The following is a 22,133-nucleotide window of genomic DNA, read 5'->3' on the forward strand; positions in this document are numbered from 1 at the left end:
ATTGTACAAGTAAGTCAGAAGTATAAAATAGCTCAATTAAATAGTACTCAAAGTAAAAGTTACTAACGTTACTTTCATCCCCCATGTTTATTGTTGGTAATAAATCTCTGTACGGGTCCCTTGCATACAGTAAACGTCTCATGTAGAAACTTAAAAAGGAAGAGACCACAGATATAGCACAATTGGAACTTAATTTATTTTCCACAAAGGCATCTGTAGAAAATGAAAGGTTTGTCAAAATGTTCAATTATTTAAAAAATATATACCGTATGTGATAACACCAATGAACTAAATAAAAAAAAATTATAAAAATCTCAGACTCTGAGTATAGCTACATTTTTAATAAGAAATACTTTATCCCAGATGGAAATTACTTTTGCTACAGAAGCTTGAGAAATATTCCAAATGAAAAAAATAAACACTAAAAGAAAAATGAAAAACATAAGTAAAAGACTGTTAATTAAATAAGGATTGAATTTAAGTACACACATTACTGTAGAAAAAATAAGAATAATACAAATGTACAAATACAGATATATACAAGAATCAAAAATAAATATGAATGTTTATGAAGAGACCATGAAATGGAAATAAAAAATAATCACGAAAAAACTATAATTTGCTTAGTAATGTTTGGGTGTAGAAATGTAATGAATTACTTCACTTATTTTGAAACGTACTTAAGTACAAGTCATTTTACTAATTTAGAAAAGCAGTCAAAAAAGTGCAAGTACCTATAAAAGCTACTCAATTACAGTAACGTGAGTACTTGTAATGACTCTCAGCTTAGAACTGCACACGCGGAATAAAACGTAATAAAAGTGGAAATACGCACAATAAAAGGAAATCCAGCTTCGTAGTACAGGGCCAAAATGTGCCGTGAAGTGTTCATGTGTGTCAAACTTAAGGACCGGGGGCCACAGACGGGTCCTTGGCCTGAGTTTGAGGAAATGCACAAAAGGACTCCAGAAAGACACAAGATGCCTCTAAAATGCACAGGACAACAAAAGGACAGAAAAGTATACAAAACAACAAAAACACCTAAAAGGACAACAAATATATAAAACTAATTAAAAAAATGACTCCAAAAACATACAAAATGGCAAAAAAAAAATACTACACCAGACAACAACAAATTAATATTATTTAAGGTGCTTTCAAAAAAAAGAAAAAAAAAAGCAACTCAATTACAGTAACGTGAGTACTTGTAATCGATTACTTTTACCTCTGGCTTTTGGAATGATCAAAGGTTCCTTTATAATGATGATTTTTTTTTTGCTGCGGGCTGTTTGAGAGCCAAGTGTACACGTGGTTTATCTGCAGAATCTGACCTATTTGTTCCTGCTTTCTCAGAATACTGCATCATGGTGATGATTTACTTTTATCTTTTTATTTATTTTTTTGTTACTTCAATAAACAATCACCAGTTTTGTCATCAGACGTTTACGTAAACTGCTTGATTTGTTTCATAAATTACCGCAAAACCGCCGCAGGTTTCAAACTGGGACGTCATGGCTCCGCCCACCTCATGCATATTCATGAGGCAGCGCCTGTGCGTACGGCTGCGCGATGACGCAACACGACAACTGCGGGTCCCGATTGCTGCAGCCGCTTGTCAGTGTGACGAAGATTGGCACTCAGGTAAGCTGTCACTCAAAATCCCTCTTTTTCCCTTCCCTATCAATCAAACAATCTCCGGGCCGCACGCAAATATGCCCGCACCGGGGAGCGCGCGCTTAGGCAGCGCGGCGGCGGGATTTGTGCTTTGGGGGAAGCCAAGGCGAACACCTTATGGGGAAAAATAAAATCTATTCAAGGCAAGGGAAGGGAGGGGAGGGGTAAATATGTCGGCGTTTGAGGGGGAAGAGGAGGATTGAGGAGAAGCGAAGGGCGAGGGAACGATCCGAGGGCCCGACAGCAGTAACGGGAGCTGGGGCAGCTGTCCCCGCATGATTGATGGATGATGACGGATTTGATGATGATGATGGTCGTGTTAGTAGTTATCCACCATCGGTGCAGTGTAATAATACAGTACACACTAGTACGCACTGTGTAAGAAACGCACATCAAACATAATGATGAAAAAACACTGTCGGAAAGACAAACGCAGCTAATAACAATGAGTTATAATGAGAAGCCAGCTGCCGTGTTAGCATCTGGGCTAATTATTTTTTTGGAGGTGCTTTCATAGCTGTTCTAAATATGGCGCATTTAATTTAGACTGTGTGTGTGAAAGAAAACACCGACAAGTCCGCGGCTAGCACCTCTGCTAGCATTAGCTGCTAGCATTAGCCGCATCCGCACCAAACGGCTTCTCCGTACATGCAGCACCGCAAGCAATTTAGTCGGAAAAGCTCGCTTAGTTCACGGTGATAATGTGAAGTATTCGAGGCAAAGCAACCGAACTGTTCTGGTTACAGAGAGATGAGCTAATATGAGGCTTTCACCGCTTTCTGCTAATAATGGTGTCTATATTAGCTGTTGCTAAATGCTAATAATCGTTAGTGTGTTAATAGAAGCTACTTTCCAAGGTCAATTTAGGCTCTTTTTTTAAATGCTATGTTTGCTTGTAAAGTCCCCTAATATGCCTATATTGGTCAGGTTCCGATGTTTAAGGACAGATAATACAGATCATATGTGTCAAACTCATGGCCCGGGGGCCAAATCGGGTCCTTTGGAGCACCCGTTTCGGCCCGCTGGAGAAAGTCAAAATTACAGAAAAAACATGAATCATTGTGTGAATGAAACTCAAAATTCCTGATGTTCATATTGCATGATTAGTCATTTTTAATGTTAAACTATTGGAAAAACTAAAAAAAAAAATACAAAATGATGATGGTCGGGTTAACATTATCCACCATTGATGCTGTGTAATAATACAGTATACACTAGTACGCACTGTGTAAGAAGCACATCAAACATAATCATTAAAAAAACACTCTTGTAAAAACAAACGCAGCTAATAATAATGAGTTTTAATGAGATGCTAGCTGCCGTGTTAGCATGTGGGGTAATTTTGTTTTGTTGGAGGTGCTTTTATAGCTGTTCTAAATATGGCACATTTAATTTAGACTGTGTGTGAAAGAAAACAGACAAGTCCGCGTCTAGCACCTCTGCTAGCTCCCCTGCTAGCATTAGCTGTTAGTGCCCCTGCTAGCATTAGCCGCATCCATGCCAAGCGGCTCCTCCATACTTGTAGCACCGCATTTAGCTTGGTAAAACCTCGCTTAGTTCACGGTGATAATGTGAAGTATTCTAGAGAAAGCAAACCGAACTGCTCTGGTTACAGAGAGACAAGCTAATATGAGGCTTTCACCGCTTTCTGCAAGTAACGTTGTCTATATTAGCTGCTGCTAAATGCTAATAAATGTTAGCAGGAGGCGTGTTAACAGAAGCTACTTTCCAATGTCAATTTAGGCTCTTTTTGTTAAATGCTATGAATGCTAGTCAAGTCCCCTAAAATGGGTATATTGGTCAGGTCCCGATGTGTAAGTACAGATAATACAGATCACTAGTGTCAAACTCATGGCCTCAGCCAAATGTTGTAAAAAAGAAAAAAAAGCAACATTCGGCCTTCGGTTTAGTGAGTTAAAAGCAAGGCCGAATAGTAGCATGTGACGCAATGACACAATCAAACAACGTGCAGTGATTTTGAGTTGGAAAAGTGTGTGCGTTTTGCTGTAGAACCAGCAGCAGCTGCTCCTTTTTTCCGCACACAAACACAGCCAGACTCTCTCCTTTCCGCTTACCGCTCTCCGTCGTCCGTCACCGCGTAAAAGTTGGAAGCCGTCCAATTCCACAACCAAGCCCGTTGTGAGCCGCGAATCCGTAAACATCCTCATTGTTTCCTCCTCAGTTCACATGCGATGTACGGTCTCGCTGCATAAACTGGTGTAGCATTAGCACGGAGTGCTAACAGCTGATGTGTGTGAACAATGGGTCCGTGGCTTCAAGCAGTGACTCTCAACACGATCAGCAGCAGAAAAAGTATTGCAGTTTGGACGTCCAGTAGTGCAGTTTGCATTTACATATATGGCAATAAAGTATAATATATATTCTATATTAAACCGCAGTGTTTGTTATAGTTGGAGAGGGAGGAGCTCACATTCTAGGAGGCGTGTATTATGTCTGGGACGTCACATACCAACGTGGGCAAATTCCAACTGTCCCGTATGGAGCTAACTTTGTTTTTACAAAATGTGGAATAACAAGGGAAGGAGGAAACAGAACGTTTTACACTTTGTCCCTCTGAATGAGGCTAAAGGATGTTTATCACTGTAGAAAAACCATTAGAAAGTGATTTTTTCATCATACCTCCCCTTTAATGCACTTTAGTTTTTTTTTGGAATGCATATATTGTTTTATTTGAAGGTCTGATATAAATGAAAAACTTTGTTGTGCTTTTTATGAAAAACAACAGCTACTGGAATATTTAAAAAAAGTCATAATATTCAATAAACATTTACTTTAAAAAAAAAAAAAACATGTCTAAAAAATTATTCTAGGCTATATATGCACTATTAAAGATTATTAAAAACGCATTTGGTATGCGGCCGAGGGTTTATATTTTGTTCGGCTTTGGCTTCAGCCACACATTTTCATTTTGGTGCATCCCTGTATTTTATAGCTTATTTTGTGTCACAATACTCATATTTGGAGTGGCTGCTTTTACTACTTGTCAGGACAGCATTTAAAGCACAGTTAGATGGATTTGTGAGTGCGTCCTAACCCAGACGTTCCCCTGAACAAGCCACACTACAGAACTCACTGTAGAGGGGAAAAAGCCAAAAGTGTCACATATTGTGCAGCAGTTTAATAAATCTGTTTGTGTGCCATTTTTCATCAGAAAATTTAACCCAGAATTGTTTTTCTGAATATATATTATCAAGATTTATATTGGAAGTTTGATAACATGTATATTACGTACGTGTGTGTGTGTGTGTGTGTGTGTGTGTGTGTGTGTGTGTGTGTGTGTGTGTGTGTGTGTGTGTGTGTGTGTGTGTGTGTGTGTGTGTGTGTGTGTGTGTGTGTGTGTGTGTGTGTGTGTGTGTGTGTGTGTGTTGTAGGTTGACCTGACCCTATCTTCTAGAATGTTCCAGTGCGTGCGTCAGCTGCAGTGAGCGTGATGGCAGCCCACTTGGTTTCCATTGACAAGTATCCAAAGGGAGAGCAGCAGGTGGGTGAGTGGTGGGTACCTGTAGTGTAGGACACCTCCATCCCCTCTATAGAACCATCTGCACTCATCTGACCTCAGCCCCTTTAGGAGAAAAAACTCCTCAATATTATAAGAATAACGTCCTACTGTCACAAGAATAAAACTCAAAATGCTACAATGAAAAAATCATAATTTTAAGAGAAAAAACTTGTAATATTATTAGAAAAATTCAGTGCCATGAATCTGACGATTCGATTCACGATTTGCATGTCATAATACAATATATCCCAATAGTAAACAATACGATATACATCATGATATATCGCAATATCAATAATTACAAATTTCCTTTTACAAGTACAAAATGGTGTGAAATACAATTTATTTTTGATTTATTTTAAACTTGCGAGAACATGTAAATGGTTGTACCAAAATCAAAAGCAAGTGCTATGTTAATCAAACTGTCAAATTAAATTTTTCAAAAAAGTTATACTTTTGTTTCTAAATCAGATTCTGATTCTGATATGTTCTTAAATTATTTATACTAGTACAGTGCCCGTCAGAAGTATGTAATCATTTAGTTGGGGCTTAAAGGTGCAAACCACAACTCTCAGATCTCCCCCACCCTCCCCACTGCTCTCTTGCCCTGCCTTCAAACTTTCCAAAGTCCCTCCCTCAGAGGAGCTAACAAGCTAACGTTAACCAGAAAGCAACATCACAGTAATATAACATGCTCTGTTAAAAGCACATTACTGCAGCGCTTCTCTCTCTCTATGTGCACATGCCTCAGCAGCAGCAACAACACAATGTCACTTACAGCAACCACACAGAGGCTGCTGCACGCACATGAACACATGCACCAGAGTTCTAGTGTAACAATTACATATTTACATATCAAACATAATGTAAATCAAGCAGCAGTAATTACTTTTCAAGCAGAAAAGTCACCATTTCCATCTTCTACTCTTCCAGACCATACACTATAAAAAAGATGGCGCTCTAGCTCCGGGAAAGGGGCGGGGCCAGTGAGCAACAGCTGTCAGACAGCCCATCAAACACAATTATTATTTTAATTTTACAACTTCATTCTCTTAATATTTTTACTTTATTCTCTTAATATTTCAACTTTATTCTGTTATTACAACTTTATTTTCAAAGTCTAAATAAAAACAGCTCAATGTGGCCCTAAAACACTGCCGTCAATGAGAAACTTTGCTCCGTTTCAACATATTTGCTTCAGTTTGAAAGACATTAATCATTCAAATCTGAATCACATTCTCTTAAAAATGTTTTTGAGATTCTGTCTCGAAACTCAAATAAAAGCTGAGCACTTTGGACCCCAGGAAGACTAGCTGGTTGCCATGGCACTAGCTAATGGGGATCCCCTAATAAACAAATAAACTAAACACATTCCCCAGTTGTTCCGTGATCTCTCTGTCTGTCGTTTGCTTTATTCTCTGCTCGTTTCTCTGCTACAGATGCAGATGCAAGGCGTGGTGAAGGCCGACACTGACTCAGAACATAACTTTATTGAAGACACCCTGGCAGAAGTTTCCAGCCCATCACCCACAGAGCCTCAGACGCCCATGGACGTGGACAAAGCTTCCATTTATCGGTAAAATAGTTCATAGTTACCTCAGAGAGGCCCAGAGGAATAGATTGGAACAAATCTTTACACTTACATTTTTAAATTCAAATAATGTCTGTCTAAACACAAAAGGTTTTAGAACAAATGCAATGAAACATTATTATATTTTTTATTATTGTGTGTTATGTGTATTATTATAATGATTATTACTTTTATTTAATATTGTATTTTTATTATGTGTATTAATATGTTATTTTATTACGTTTTATTATTATTTTATTTTTTTATATTAAAAAACCAACTGTTTTTATTATGTGTTATTTTATTTATTTTTTATTTTGTGTATATGCATTATTTCATTTTTTTTTTTGTGTATTTTTATTACTTTATTATTATTATTATTATTATTATTATTATTATTATTATTATTAATACAAATAATGATGTTTATTATTGTTGTCCCAGACATCCACTGTTCCCTCTGTTGGCTCTGCTGTTTGAGAAGTGTGAACAGTCGACTCTGAGCTCTGATTGCATCACCTCAGCCAGTTTCGATGTAGACATTGAGAACTTCGTGCGGAACCAGGAGAAAGAAGGGAAGCCGTTCTTCAGCGAGGATCCTGAACTCGATAACCTGGTGAGACATGGCCTCACGTCTGCATGAGTTGGTTTGATCTTTCCAGTTATTTGGTTTTTCCCACACTCTTAGACTGTTCTCTTAGACTGATTTTCTGTAATCATAGAAAACTGACTTCATGTTCTGAAAGAGAACTTCGACTCATAAGTGCGTTGTTTGTAGTGATACACCGAATAAACAACCTGGCTGAAACAGTGAGCAAGCAAACACAGCAGTCAGCGTGTGCTTGTCTGTAAACAGACCAACATGTCCGTATTATAACACATCTGACACTAAATCCTGTTCTAAGCAGAGGTTGAGACAGATCATGGAGTGAAAACAGTTTAATATTCACTCTCAGGTGCTGCTCAAAGCTACAGAACAGTTAGAGACACACCATTGAGACCATGATTGGAAACAAAAAGCTACGTAAAACACAACTCCGGCCATATTTAAATCGCACACAGGGTAAAACATTGGTGCAGAAGTGAAAGAGGAGCTGATGAATGGAAAGTTCAAAATATAAAGGTCCTCAGACTAAATATTTACTCACTTTTATGTTACACAAATGAGAAATAATAACAATACAAACAGATTAGTAAATGTTTTTCATCCTTATTTTATGAAGCTAAAACTCCCACACACTGTCCCACACTTTTGTAGTCAAAATGATTTTCATCAGCAAACATTTTTTACACATTTGTTTCTCTTCATTGGGATTTAAAAAAAAAAAAAAAAAAAATGTTATATCGTATTGTGAGCCCTATAATGTATCATGAGCTGACTATTTGTTACACCCCTACTGATTATTATTAATACTAGTACAGTGCCCGTCAGAAGTATGTATTCATATAGTGGGAGGAGCTTAAGTAGAGTGTTCAATTGTGGCCAAATGAGTATGTGTTTGAAGGTTAGATGTACAAAGAGGTGTACATACTCTGTACTCTGTGCTATAAAGAGGTTTATTTGTGGGTGCAAAGTAAAATAGTGTGTGTGATTTCCCTGGTTTAATTCTATGGGACATGTGCATGATAAATGTTTTGTTTTTTTTAACTCATTATTGTATTTTTTTTGTTTGGTGTAATTTTGTGTCTTTTTGTTGTGTTTTTGTGCATTTTGTGTTTTTTGTTGCCATTGTAGTGTGATTCTGGAGTAGTTTTGTGTTTTACACACACACACACACCCACTCAGTACAGGTCTGCGACTCACTTTTGGGTCCCGATCCACCAGTTGAGAATTGCTGCTCTAAAGGACTTTATTTTGATACATCTCCTCCAAACCATGAGAAATGTTTGAACCAAAATTTTATATAATAGGCTCAGTCACACATTAGTCGATGATTAATTAATAATTATGGTTTGTTTTTCCAATGATAGATGGTGAAAGCCATCCAGGTCCTGAGGATCCACCTCCTGGAGCTGGAGAAGGTGAGTGACTTGTGTAAAGACTTCTGTAGTCGCTACATCGCCTGCCTGAAGACCAAGATGAACAGTGAGACCCTGCTGAGTGGAGACCCTGGTAGTCCGTACTCCCCCATGCAGGGCCAGGCTCCCAGCTTCTCCCCCACTAAGACTCAGGTACCAGCATTAGAGGGAAGCCAGCCTCCTTTAGCCACGCCCACGCTAAGCGGAGCCCTTTGTCCCACAGACACCAAGCTCTCTATCGGGGACCATCAGTCCACAGGGTCAGATCGTGGTGCCAGCCTCAGCTTTACAACAAGGAAACGTCACGGTGACGGCTGTTAATCCAAACCAGGTGGTGGCAGGTATGTCACCATGGCATACGCCTCCCTCAGGTACTGTACACATGTAGGAGTGTTAACTGCACAGCTGGTACACACACACACACACACACACACGCACACACACACACAGGTGAGGTTGGTTTCATTATGCCACTGTGTAGGACTGGGCGATATGAACCAAAATTCATATTTTGTCTCAAAATGGTGATATGATATAAATGTCACACAGACTAAAATAACATCTTAAAGCAAGATTGGTTAAAAAAAATAAAAAACTTGGGCAAACAAACATGGGCAACTAGAACAAAAATACGAATTAACAGAGAAATACACAAAAGAACAATACAAATACTTAATAGGTAGGACAACAAAATACACAAAAGGAGAAAAAAATGTACAATGGAACAACAAAAATACACAAAAAAACCAAACAAACAAATGGAGAAATACACAAAAGAACAACAAAAATGTAACCAAAAGGACACAAAAAGAGAACAAATGCACAATGGGACAACAAAAATCCAACAACATATATACCAAAAAAAAAACACAAAACCACTTTTTTTTGTCGTCTTAATTTTTTTTTTTGTTGTCTTAATTGTATATTTTTTTGAAATTATAAATATAGATATTTTATCCTTGATTTTCATTTTTTTTTTAGTCTGTCTCAGTGAAAATGATTTTCTCCGTGAGTGAGGGGTTCGTACATTCCTCTGGAACCCCTCGCTCACGGAGAAAATCAGGAAATTCAGTCATTTTCACTCGTTTTCATCCTCCAGCCACTCAGAAACACACTTTTGTCTCCACCTGTGTTTTGTGTGGGAGGAGCTTGCAGGCATCTCAAAAAAAAGAAAAAAAAACATGACTTGAAAAAAAAATAATCAAGACTTAAAAAAAAAAAAAAGAAAAAAAAGATTACTTCCACTACTGGCTCGGTTTTTTTTAATGGCCTAGTCCTCTTCTGTACAACAAAATACTCAAAATGAGGAGAAAAAAAATAGACAATGGCACATTTATTTACAAACAGCTGCACAATACGTGCCACTTTCGGCTTTTTCTCCTGTAAGGGACAACACGTGAGTGAGTTCTGTAGTGTGGCTTCTTTAGGGGAAGGTTTGGATTAGGACTCACTAATAACTCCATCTAAAAGCAGTGACTCCTAAAATGAGTATTTCAATACAAAAAAGAATCTGCATATATTGCCCAGCCCTACCACTGTGTGTTTGTTCTGTCCCCAGGAGGAACAGTCTACCAGCCCGTCACCGTGGTTACTCCTCAGGGTCAGGTGGTTACACAGACTCTCTCTCCTGGGACTCTACGCGTCCAAAACAATCAGGTAGTACATCTACATCTACGTCTACATCTCTCTCTGGGACTATAGTCCTGTATTTCAGTCTCAATCTGTTGTGAACTAAACATTCAGCTATTTACCATAAACCGTTCATTGTCTTTAAACTACAGGTGAGACTAGATTAAAATACTATGTAATGAATTCATCTAAATTATTCACCTAACAATATTTGACACGAGAAGCAATGTTTTTCCAATTAAAATATGTTTTGGTAAATGACTGAATCAATGAAAACAATAAATGATCTTAAACAACTAAATAGTGTTTATTATTTCCATCACTGAGTGCTAACATCATGTGTAATATGAAAAATTAATATTATGATTACATTGTTCACAAAGCACAACCTTAAATTTAACTAAGATATATTCATGCGTTTCAGGATTTTTAGTAATTTTTTAAAACAAATGTGTTTTTGTATTAAAATAAAAAAACATTATTTAGTCCAGAACATTCCAGAGAAGTATAAACTGAACAGTGTAAAATAGTTAGAATATCTGTGGATATCTACATGTTAGCATTGAGGTATTAGCTGCTACATGTTAGCATTGAGATGTTAGCTGTTACATATTAGCATTGAGATGTTAGCTGTTACATATTAGCATTGATGTGCTAGCTGTTACATGTTAGCATTGATGTGCTAGCTGTTACGTGTTAGCATTGAGGTGTTAGCTGTTACATGTTAGCATTGAGGTGCTAGCTGCTACATGTTAGCATTGAGGTGCTAGCGGCTACATGTTAGTATTGAGGTGCTTGCTGCTATATGTTAGCATTGAGCTGCTTGCTGCTACATGTTGCATGTTAGCATTGAGGTGTTTGCTGCTACATGTTAGCATTGAGGTGCTAGCTGATACATGTTAGCATTGAGGTGTTTGCTGCTACATGTTAGCATTGAGGTGCTAGCTGCTACATGTTGCATGTTAGCATTGAGGTGTTAGCTGCTACATGTTAGCATTGAGGTGCTAGCTGCTACATGTTAGCATTGAGGTGCTAGCTAAGGCTAGCAGAGTGCCACTGATTCACAAACTCTTTCTTGCACAATTTGCACACCACCGGGCTTTAGTTTTCCATCCAATGTTTTTATTTAAACTAAAATTAACCTCAACGACTTCTCCTCTAATTCTCCTGTTTCTTGTGTTGTGGTCTGTGCATCAGTATTATGGGTATACTGGGAACTATTGAAATGAGAAGGGTTCTGCGCTGTTTGGAGTAAACAAATGTGTTACTTTTCTGTAAGTAATTAATCGCAATTAATGCGTTAAATTCCCAGTCCTAGTTTAAACACTAATGTCAGTGCTGTGGAGCATCAAACACTGGTTTTATTTCTAATTAGCCATTAATATTTTAGCATCGGGTACAATTTTAAAGAACTTCAAGTATCATAATGAATGTGTAAAGAAAAACAAGATATTAGAAAATGCTGTCAATAAAATACTCAAAAAATTGGAAAAGAAAAAATAAATGACACACATATAAAATAGAAGCTTCATTAAAAATGGTTTGTAGACAAAGCTGTTCTTATTCTCTCACTTTTATTTTTTATTATTTGGCAAGAAAATGTAAAGCATGCACAGTTTTCCCACTCCCGTCCACTAGAGGTCGTGCTAACGCTAACAAGAAGGTGCAGAGATTCTAAAGTAAGAGTGATTATCTGCTTTCATCTTGTTAAATAAACTAATAATGATTGTGTGTGTGTGTGTGTGTGTGTGTGTGTGTGTGTGTGTGTGTGTGTGTGTGTGTGTGTGTGTGTGTGTGTGTGTGTGTGTGTTGTGTGTTGTGTGTTGTGTGTGTGTGTGTGTGTGTGTGTGTGTGTGTGTGTGTGTGTGTGTGTGTGTGTGTGTGTGTGTGTGTGTGTGTGTGTGTGTGTGTGCGCGCGCGTAGCTTCAGCTGCAGTTCCACCAGGACTTAAACCTCTTCAATCACGACGACAGCTCAACCAAGAACAAACGAGGCGTTCTACCCAAACACGCCACCAACGTCATGCGCTCCTGGCTCTTTCAGCACATAGGGGTACGTGCACGCTCATCTGTTCATCTGCCTGTGCACGTCACTGAAGCACTGACAGGTTTTTATTTTGTTTAGCATCCCTATCCTACAGAAGATGAAAAGAAACAGATCGCTACTCAAACCAACCTGACACTTCTACAAGTTAATAACTGGTACGTGACTGTGTGGCGTTTTTATCATTTCCTCCAAAACTAAAGTTAAATTTCAGGTTATGCTTCACTTGTTCTTATTCAATGATTGCTTTATATTGTTTATTAATGTTTGAGATGCATAAATAAATCCAAATCCATTAAAACTCAATGTTATCAGCAGAGTCAATCAGACCTGATGATGTACATGAGCTAAAGTCAGTCATCAGAGCAACCCAGGCTTTTACTATTAAACAGGTGGCTGAGGGTTAGCGGTGTGGCTAACGTAGCTCTTGCGGCATTATCTCAAGTGATTTCAGCATAAACATCATGTTTTTGTAAATCATTTAAAACATATTAAATGTAAAATTATTAAGGTTAATTCACTGTATTAATTCTATTTAGCATGTTTGCTATGATTTCAGGAGGTTTAATATCCAGTAAAGTTACTTCGACAGGGAAAGATGATGAAAGTGAAACAAAATCTAGAATATCTAATAGTTTTTACCTAAATTATATAATATCTTCTGTTTACATTTCCTTCTTTGGAAAAAAGGTAAAAATTGTCATTATTCCTCAAAACTCGTATAAAAACCATAAAATCACATATTTCAGAACAGTAATGATAAAATTCTTTGAGTACAAAGAATAAACTGTTATTTAATGTTTCATGCTCTCACACTTCCTGTCATGATGTCACACGACCCCCAGTTTTGGAACCAAATGCACTAGACAACGGGCGTGAAACTCGTCATTCAGGGGCCGTTTACGGAGTAGTTTGATCTCTAGTGGGCGGCAGATTTTAGGTGTAAAAACAAGCAATATCATTATTATTGTGCCATAGTTGCATTTCCATGTTAAAATAAGCATGAAATATGGTGAAAAGAGGTTAAAAGTGACAATAATGGGTCAACATGTGACATTAGGTGGAAAAGTGGTGGAAAGGGTTTATAAGTGCTGAAAATGTCTGGAAAGTGGAACAAATGTGCAGAAAATGCATTGAAATGTGATGTAGAAGTGTCATAAATAGGAGTAATGTAGCAAAAATGCATTAAAAGGAGCAAAAATATGGCAAGAAAAAGTTAAGAGAACAAGTTAAAATATGAAAAGTTTGGTGGAGTTGCAGAACAAGGGTAAAAATAAGGAAAAATGGGCTTGTTAGTGAGAACTTGAAAAAGCGCGAGAAGAGAAACCATCCTGAGTTTAGAGTCAAGAGAAGCAACAGTGTCGACAATAAGATACAAATCTGAACAATCATCAGGAAGGCGGAGCCTCGTCTTTCATTCAGAAATAAAACAATAAATGAATACGTTGTGTTCTCTAACTGTCCGATCTCCAACAAGTTTTTGAATCTTTTTTAAAATGTTAGCGGTTGCTAATTTCTGAGCAAACTGTGAATGTTTGTCTGTAACACATACCTGTCAAGTTTTGAATTTGAAAATAAGGGAAATTTTCTGGCGCCCACTACGATCCGTCCCACCCGCTCAACCAAGCTCCAGTATCCCTTATATTTTAAGACAAGTGTACAATAAATCTAAAATACCCACTTATCAACCACTTACTAAATACAATAATGTGATTATAATCTGGTAGGTCAACCTTTATTAACATTAACATGCTGTGAACATTCCTACTAGGGCTGGTGATATGGACCAAAACTCATATCTCAATATATTTTCTCAAAATGGTGATTTATGATATAAATGTAGATAATTTTATTAAATAAAGTCTGACCAGAAAAACAATTCTGGGGTAAATTTACTGATGCAAAATGCTACACAGACACATTTATTAATAAACAGCTGATCAATATGTGACACTCATTAAACATCTAACTGAGCTTTACATGTTGTTCTGAGAAGTAAAAGCAGTGACTCCTAAAACTAGTATTTTGATACATAATAAGCTATGATATATATATATGAAATAATATAGTTTTCTATATCGCCATAATAGAAAACTCGATACGTCTTGAAACTTGATATATCGCCCAGCCCTAATTCCTAAATTATAGAACAGTCTAAATAAAAACATAAATGTGTATATGAATCACACGTGTTTATTTAATATACTTACAGTTTATATACAAGTCAACACATTTAATATTTACTGTTAATTTCACATTGCTTGTCTTTAAGTTAGACATTAACATTTTATTTTCATTATATATTTTATTATAATTTCTCATGATCACTCATGTGGTTCTCTGGAATTCACTAATGACTTATTAGACACATTTATTACAGACTTTACATTATTTAACACTTTATAAACAGTGTATATTTGTGGAGCTTGTGATTGGATGATTTTTCATGGTGACTTACGTTGTTCCTTCTGCTGTGGTAGACGTTATAATCTCAGTTATTAATTTAACAGAACGTGTAACTGTGTCACATCCTGATGGTCTTTATGAAGATAAACTCTCTGTTACATTTTACAACATATTTACATCAGTTCTTTGTTTTTTCGCCGTAATGTCTTCATTCATCATCTCTGTTCTGAGTTGTTTCCAGGTTTGTTGCTGATGTCAGCACTAATCTCACGAGAACTGTCACTCAGGTCATTTCAGGTGGAAGTTCTCGCGAGGATAGTGGCGGCGTTCAGTTTAGTAAGGCATCTTTTAATAATTATTATATTAAAATACGGGATATTTACGGGAAAATACTAATACGGGAAGATGGCGGGAAAGAGGGGTAAAATGCGGGAGTTTCGTGGCCAAAACGGGATACTTGACAGGTATGCTGTAATATCCAGTTTTTGTGTGTTGGTCATGTGATGGCACACACACTCACATTAGCAACACAAACACGACTGTGCTGCAGCTAGAATGACAGTAGAGCAAACCTGCTGATGTTCAGTCAAGGCAGATCTTTTTTCTGGGAAGTTGTTGAGATGTCATTGGTCATAGAGCTAGCATGCTGTTGGTTGTTGGTTGTTTGGAGGCGGGACCTGCTTACGAGATACCTTAATCTGCCTCGTCTTTGTCTCTGTAGGTTTATAAACGCACGGAGACGGATCCTACAGCCCATGTTGGATGCCAGCTCCTCTGAGACGACTAAAACCAAGAAGAAAACCCCTCAGAACCGACCTCTGCAGCGCTTCTGGCCCGACTCCATCGCAGCAGGAGGAGGAACCCAGCAGCAAGTCACTATGCCTGATGGTAGGATCACCATTCCCACGACCGTTTCATGCTGATACCTGATACCTCACTCAGGGTTGGGCTCAAGTACATTTTTCATGACTATTACTTCCATCTTCCCCATTAATATTTTCACTATTTATTATATATTTATTTACCTTTTAGGTATTAGGGCTACGTGCAAGACGCACTTTATTTTCTTAAAAAAGGTCCTCCCAGTATCATAAAACTGCCATTGCTGGTATTTATTTAATGTAATATGTATTGTGCACTTAAAATAGCACTTTATATTTACTGTGCAATCTGCAATATAATTACACACCTAACACTTTAACACTTGAGCACTTTAATCAGCTCTTTGATATCTAATGTTAGCATTTAACACTAGTGAAATACATATGGTTCTCTGACCTTGGCCTGAATGTTTTATGATCTACTACTGTTTCATTGTTCTCACTTTCTTTGTTATTTTCTGTCCTATTGTGTTTTTCTGTAATTCCTCCTCCTGCTCATACTGGCCATGAAGACAAACTGTTTTACTTGTTGTTTGATTGATTTTATTATCTTATGTTGTTGACATCAAACCTGCCCAAGGGACTACAGATGGAAATGACATTGTCCCTGTTTTAAATAAAATAAACTGAGTTACAATTATGTTTCCAATTACCCATGTTCAGTTACAATTACAGACCAACATTTTTTTCCAATTACAATTAAATTACAATTATTCTTTATACTCAGAAAGTCAATTACAATTACATTCTCAGTTACCAAAGTCGAATTACAATTAATCAGTTATTGAGTCTGAAATGAATAACCTAATAAAAGTTAACCTTCCTCTTGTGTTAGCTTTCTGTTAGCATCTCTTATGCTAACGGGTCCTAAATCAGCTGTAAAATACACTAAAACAAATATCTATCATCTAATTTATTTCCAATCTATTGATTACATTGTTAGGCTTCATAATTAATGAAAATAAAGTTTTTAATATTTTTGGTGTCTGAGCCTTTTTTGTGTCAGTATACGTCCAGATTTATTTTATTTTTTTAAATGGTAAAATGTGGTAAAGTTTGATATGAAGCATATTTTAAAAATAATTAACATATATGTAGAACTGTAACGTGGTTCCACAGTTTGTATAGAATTTTCATGACAAGTCACTTATCTGAATTTATGTTATGATTACGACAGCAACAGATTTATTAAATTACAATTATAATTATGCCATAATTGTAATTGATTACATTACAATTATAATCGCCCCCAGCCCTTCCTGAGGATGTCCTAAAATGTGCACCGTACTGTTGTCTAACCTCAGACTTATTCAGGTATATTAACGCCTTGTTTCCACTGTGACGTTTTAAAGTAGTTGTCGTGTTGCGTCTCTTCAGGAACGCTGGTGACGATGAACGTGGAGAGTTTACAGAGCCTCACATCAGACGGGGCCACACTGGCCGTGCAGCAGGTGATGCTCGGGGGCCACAGTGAGGACGAATCAGGAGACAGCGCGGAGGACGACGACGACGACGCAGACATGGCGGCGCTGGGTTTGGACAACAGTGACTCTTTGCAGTAGAAAAACACACACACACACACTCGCTGTGTGTCAGCAGGATGGAGGTCACACACACACAGCATCACATCATGTTTACACAGAGCACAAAAGAAGAAGAAGAAGATGGTGGGAAAAACAGTGAAAAAGTCTCTAAAGCTGTCTGCGTGTGTGTGTGTGAGAGTTTCATTTCAGAAACTGTTTTCTAAAAACACGTTTTCACTTGGTGTCGATGAGTGCACTTTTTATACATTCAGGCTGAAAAAAGAATCTAGAAACACACAGTGCTCTGTTAAAAAAAAAAAAAAAAAACATCGACGGTTTTTAGTTAAATTCTCCTTCTGGAATGCCAACGATTTCAAACTGTGTACATGGGGCTTTGTGCTCCTTTTTGCATGCTTGTGTTTGAGTAGACGTGCACACTCTTTATGACTGACGCCGAGAAAAAAAAGAACAAATGCTTATTTTTCTACACCGACATAAAAAAGAAACTGACATTTTTACTTTTGTTTTGTGTTTTTGTTTTTGTAAAAAAAAAAAAAAAATATTTATGTACAGATTAAAGTTGCACACCCTTTTTTACAGGGTTCCTTGAATTTTTCTAGAAAAAACAACAAACAAAAACACACATATATGGAAGAGCTAATAATTACAACTATATGAATTGGTTTTAATTCAACTTTTAATCTAATAATATGGCCTTATCTGTATTCTTTTCTGGAGAATTCACGTCATAAAGCACAAAGCCTTGTTACGATTGGTCAACACAACTCTAAACTTCCTAAATTATGAAACTCCAATCTTTGAATCGTGTGTGTGTGTGTGTGTGTAGACCAGTTATCTTTTGATCTTGTTACAGTAGAGAAAGCATCACTTTTTCTTTTTTTTTTTTATAAATGCACAATCTAGAACACTATGCTAACCACACAATCATCTTGTTCGGAGGTGGAAGCGCCTTGAAACGCTGCGTTCACAGGAATAGAACCCACACCACGCCACACATGACGCATGCTGTGCTGTGGGGACACGTGTGTGTGACGTGACGGTGCCTCCTGGTCAACACTCGTCTGTTAATACTTGCTGTAAAATATCTCGTGTAAAGTGGAGACTTTGTTGAATTGGTTTTGCCTGAGGATGATTTGAGCTTGGGTGGATCTTCCTGTGCATCTGTCTTGCTTTTGATGAAGCGTTGTTCACTTCTCTCGCTCTCGTCTGTTTGCCTTAGAGCTTTCTATTTTGGAATAAACATTGCTTAACTGTACTATTTTGTCTCTGCTCTGTCCGCTTTGGCTGAAAATTGACAATAATATGTTACGGTTTCATTTATTCAGACAACTAGGAAATCTACTTTGATCTCCTAAAAAGCTTTGATGTTTCCTTTGAGGGTTTCTTGACTTCTGCATAGTAATTCCAGCAAAAATGTTTTTGTCTAATTATTTGAATACTATGTTAAGGTTTCAGTTATTTAAACAACTGTGTTATTATTCAAAAAATGAGACAAAAGGATTTTTGCTGGAATAACTACACGGAAGTCAAGAAAACTTCAAAGAAAACATCAAAGCTTTTTAGTTTTCTTTTTTGAATACTATGTTAAGGTTTCATTTATTCAGACAACTGTTCCTAAGGAAATCCATTTTGAGCTCTTGACATGTTTTGACTGAAGGAAACATCAAAGTGATCAGCAGACAAAGACTGGCAGTTGTCAGTCCACTTTGGCTGCAAACATACTATGTTACTTTAAGGTTTCATATATTTAGACAACTGTTCCTCCGCAAAGCCACTTTGATCTCCTGACATGTTTCGACTGCCAGTCTTTGTAGTAGGCGTCTGCTGATCTCTTTGATGGCTCCTTTGAAACTATCTTGACTTCTGAATAGTAAATCCAGTAAGATTCCTTTTGTTTTATTTTTTGAATGATATGTTAAGGTTTCATTAATTCAGACAACTGTTCCTTGACATGATTCGACTGAAGGAAACTTCAAAAGAAACATCAACGCAATCAGCAGACGCCTCTGACGAAGACTGGCAGTCGATAGTCAAAACATGTCAGGAGATCAAAGTGGATTTCCTAAGGAACAGTTGTCTGAATAAATGAATCCTTAACCTAGTATTCAAAAAAGAAAACTAAAAAGCTTTGATGTTTTCTTGACTTCCGTGTAGTTATTCCAGCAAGAATCCTTTTGTATCATTTTTTGAATAATATGTTAAGGTTTCATTTATTCAGACAACTGTTCCTTAGGAAAATCCACTTTGATCTCCTGACATGTTTTGACTGAAGGACACTTCAAAAGAAACATCAAAGCAATTGGCTGACAGGAGAACAAAAAAGAAGACAAAAAAGATTTTGCTGGAATTTGCAAACGTACAAGCCATAACAAGTGTGTCAAACTTAAGGTCCGGGGGCCAAATCCGGGCCCATTGGAGCACCTGATTCAGTCCGCAGGAGTAACTTAAAAAAAATAATTCAGTTGTAGATAATCTCAGTCGCTCTAAATACACAAATTCAATGAAAATCCACAATATTTGCACGGCTCAGTTTTCCCAAATAAATAAAAAATTGTCAAAAATTGAAGGAAAATTATGTGACGATCCTGCGGGAACTGAAATGTCAATTTTTGCTTGGATATTCATACATTGAAGTGCAAACTAGGACTCAATAATGTTAGAAATGCTTGTCTTCCCACCTATAATCTGCGGCCCACTTGGGATCAAACATGTACGGCAGAGGATTAGGGGCACTGAAAGAAAAAGAAAAACAGTGCCACTAGTGCAGTGGTTCCCAAACAGGGGTACGTGTGCCCCTAGGGCTACACGAGCACATTGCACGGGTCCTCGGAAATATTTAACAATTTAAAAATATTCAAGACATGTTTCAAGTTCCATTTTAAGCTTTTTTTGGACAAATTTACCACAAATTAACAGTAGTATTGCTTAATAAAATACTATATTTTCTTGTAATTTATTGAAACAGGATTATTTATGCTGTGTAGAGGATATATATATTTATATATATATAATCACATTTCTGACAATAGGAGACAATAATTAACTACATTTCTCAAAGGAGACTGTATTTACTTACTATTGAAGTAATCACATAAAAGTACATAATATTTTTTTTTAATAATTCCACTTTAAATCCCACTCATTGTTATAAATTTAGAGCCTTAGAGAATTAATGTTCGAGACATGGTTAGGGGTTTAGGAGTTCCACTGTTCCACAAATAAAAAAGCATATGAAAGTATGGAGAGGGTCCTTATGATAGGAAGACGGGGTACACATGATTTACAAAAAATGCAAAAGGGGTACACAGGACAAAAAAGATTGGGAACCACTGCACTAGTGGATGGGGAAGAATCACAACTGTAGAACACTTTAGAAAAAAACCTTTTTGTTTCATTTTCATCTGTTACTATTTCAGGATGCCTATCTCTATGTTTTCACCTCCTGTTATTTAATTAAGAGAACACATTCCTTTGGTCATTTTTACACACACAAAAAAAGAAAAGATAATCGTATGATTAAAAAAAAAAAAAAAAAAAGTGTTCTACAATTGTGATTTATTTTTTCTTCCACTAGAGACTCTTTTTTTCCAGTGGCCCTAATCCTCCTCTGTAAACATGTCTGTGTTTGGCCGCTGAACTAAAACGAGTTTGACACTCCAGTGTTAAAATACCAACATGTTTCATAAAAAATAGAAACATCCGAGCAGAATCCCAGGAGGAGTTCACTTGTCTGTTTTCAGAGTTGATCTGTGGGCTTCTTCTCTCTGCAGAAAAAACAGGAATGGATATTATTAAAGCAGAGTTCTAATGTTATTGGTAACATCATTTAACATCAAGCACTGAGCAAACATCTGTGATACACGAGTCATTTTGATGATTTAATCCCTACTGGTTATTTATTTACTATAATGCAAAGGGGCGTAAAATCTGACCCCGGGTGCCAAAATGCTGAACGTTAATGCATGCTACTTGTTAATATTTGTATATATTAGGGATGTGAAGATTAATAGTACGGCAATTATTAATCGATTCATAGGTGTCACGATACTCTAAAAATTGAATCGCAGTACTTTTTTTAAACAGCAGAGGGCGCTATCTGTTTATTCTTCTCTTGTTTGACATGAGAGTCGGCGCCAGGCATGGCCGGTCCATCCTAGCTTAGGGCCCCCTGGCCACGAGAGGACCCCCAACCTGGCAACCCCACTTGCTTGTTACTGGTATTGTTGTGCATTGCGCGCATCAACACTGCAGGGCATATTTCCAGTAATCTATCCAGCCATGCATTTGTTTGTAATTACAAACTGGCAACCTAGAGAGTGACGTTGTACCTGACCTTACCAAGATTGGTCAGCTCATTGTAAGCAAACAATGTGGAAGGATATGCCTGATACAAACAACAGCACTCGTCATGTCGAAGATAATTTATCTGTCCAGAAGCGTAGGCGGTGGGCGGAATCTCCTCCTACTCTTAAACATGTTAATGATTCCTTACCCCTTTAGCACTGAAAGAATATCTGTAATATTACGTGAATATCTGTGAAAGTCACGTTTTTCTATTAGCTCTGTCTGCTAGCGCATAGCATCTCTTCTTCACTGCTAGAATATGAACCGACCACTGGATTGCCAGCGCCCTCTGCTGGTCGAAACAAATATCTGCTGTAAATACAGTACACTGACTATTGTTGAGATACAAAATACAGTTTCAGTTCCGGAAAAAAAAACTGTCCATGTCGTAGAGCTCCAGGTGGTCACACACCACCACCATTATTTTCTCCTCCATGCTGAAATGGGCGAAAAGACCGGTGTCCGTGTTGACGACCTGACGTCATTGACAACAAGGACTCTGA

The 22,133-nt window shown here is 37.3% G+C and overlaps 2 protein-coding genes across 7 annotated transcripts in view; one reads left to right on the forward strand and one right to left on the reverse strand.

The window, feature by feature from the left end:
• Positions 1 to 1,549: 1,549 nt before the first annotated feature.
• pknox1.1 (pbx/knotted 1 homeobox 1.1) lies at positions 1,550 to 17,684 on the forward strand. 6 transcript variants are annotated; one of them, XM_028436465.1, is made up of 11 exons: positions 1,550 to 1,641; positions 5,067 to 5,176; positions 6,634 to 6,770; positions 7,209 to 7,380; positions 8,736 to 8,936; positions 9,007 to 9,154; positions 10,342 to 10,439; positions 12,336 to 12,464; positions 12,537 to 12,613; positions 15,583 to 15,749; positions 17,120 to 17,684. In XM_028436465.1, the coding sequence occupies exons 2-11, from the start codon at positions 5,126 to 5,128 to the stop codon at positions 17,302 to 17,304; spliced, it is 1,365 nt and encodes a 454-aa protein (XP_028292266.1). In that variant the 5' UTR covers positions 1,550 to 1,641; positions 5,067 to 5,125; the 3' UTR covers positions 17,305 to 17,684. The 6 variants fall into 6 exon arrangements, with proteins under 6 accessions (XP_028292266.1, XP_028292268.1, XP_028292271.1 ...); XM_028436467.1 differs by having other exon boundaries at positions 9,007 to 9,124; XM_028436468.1 differs by having other exon boundaries at positions 1,608 to 1,641; positions 5,067 to 5,187.
• Positions 17,685 to 20,882: 3,198 nt separating this feature from the next.
• The window catches only part of tmprss3a (transmembrane serine protease 3a), a 25,281-nt gene continuing 24,030 nt past the window's right edge, over positions 20,883 to 22,133 (reverse strand). The window contains exon 14 of the mRNA XM_028436296.1: positions 20,883 to 21,050. Coding sequence (XP_028292097.1) covers positions 21,009 to 21,050 — 42 coding nt within the window. The 3' untranslated portion in view covers positions 20,883 to 21,008. The remainder of the gene's footprint in view (positions 21,051 to 22,133) is intronic.

The sequence above is a fragment of the Gouania willdenowi genome, chromosome 21 (assembly GCF_900634775.1).
Source record: "Gouania willdenowi chromosome 21, fGouWil2.1, whole genome shotgun sequence".
Lineage (NCBI taxonomy): Eukaryota > Metazoa > Chordata > Actinopteri > Blenniiformes > Gobiesocidae > Gouania > Gouania willdenowi.

Excerpts from the sequence above, each read along its gene's own strand:
- pknox1.1 (XM_028436465.1), top strand. The coding sequence starts at position 5,126 with ATGGCAGCCCACTTGGTTTCCATTGACAAGTATCCAAAGGGAGAGCAG. Across the intron at positions 9,155-10,341 it reads ATGGCATACGCCTCCCTCAG|GAGGAACAGTCTACCAGCCC; the intron begins GTACTGTACACA and ends TTCTGTCCCCAG. Across the intron at positions 10,440-12,335 it reads TACGCGTCCAAAACAATCAG|CTTCAGCTGCAGTTCCACCA; the intron begins GTAGTACATCTA and ends GCGCGCGCGTAG.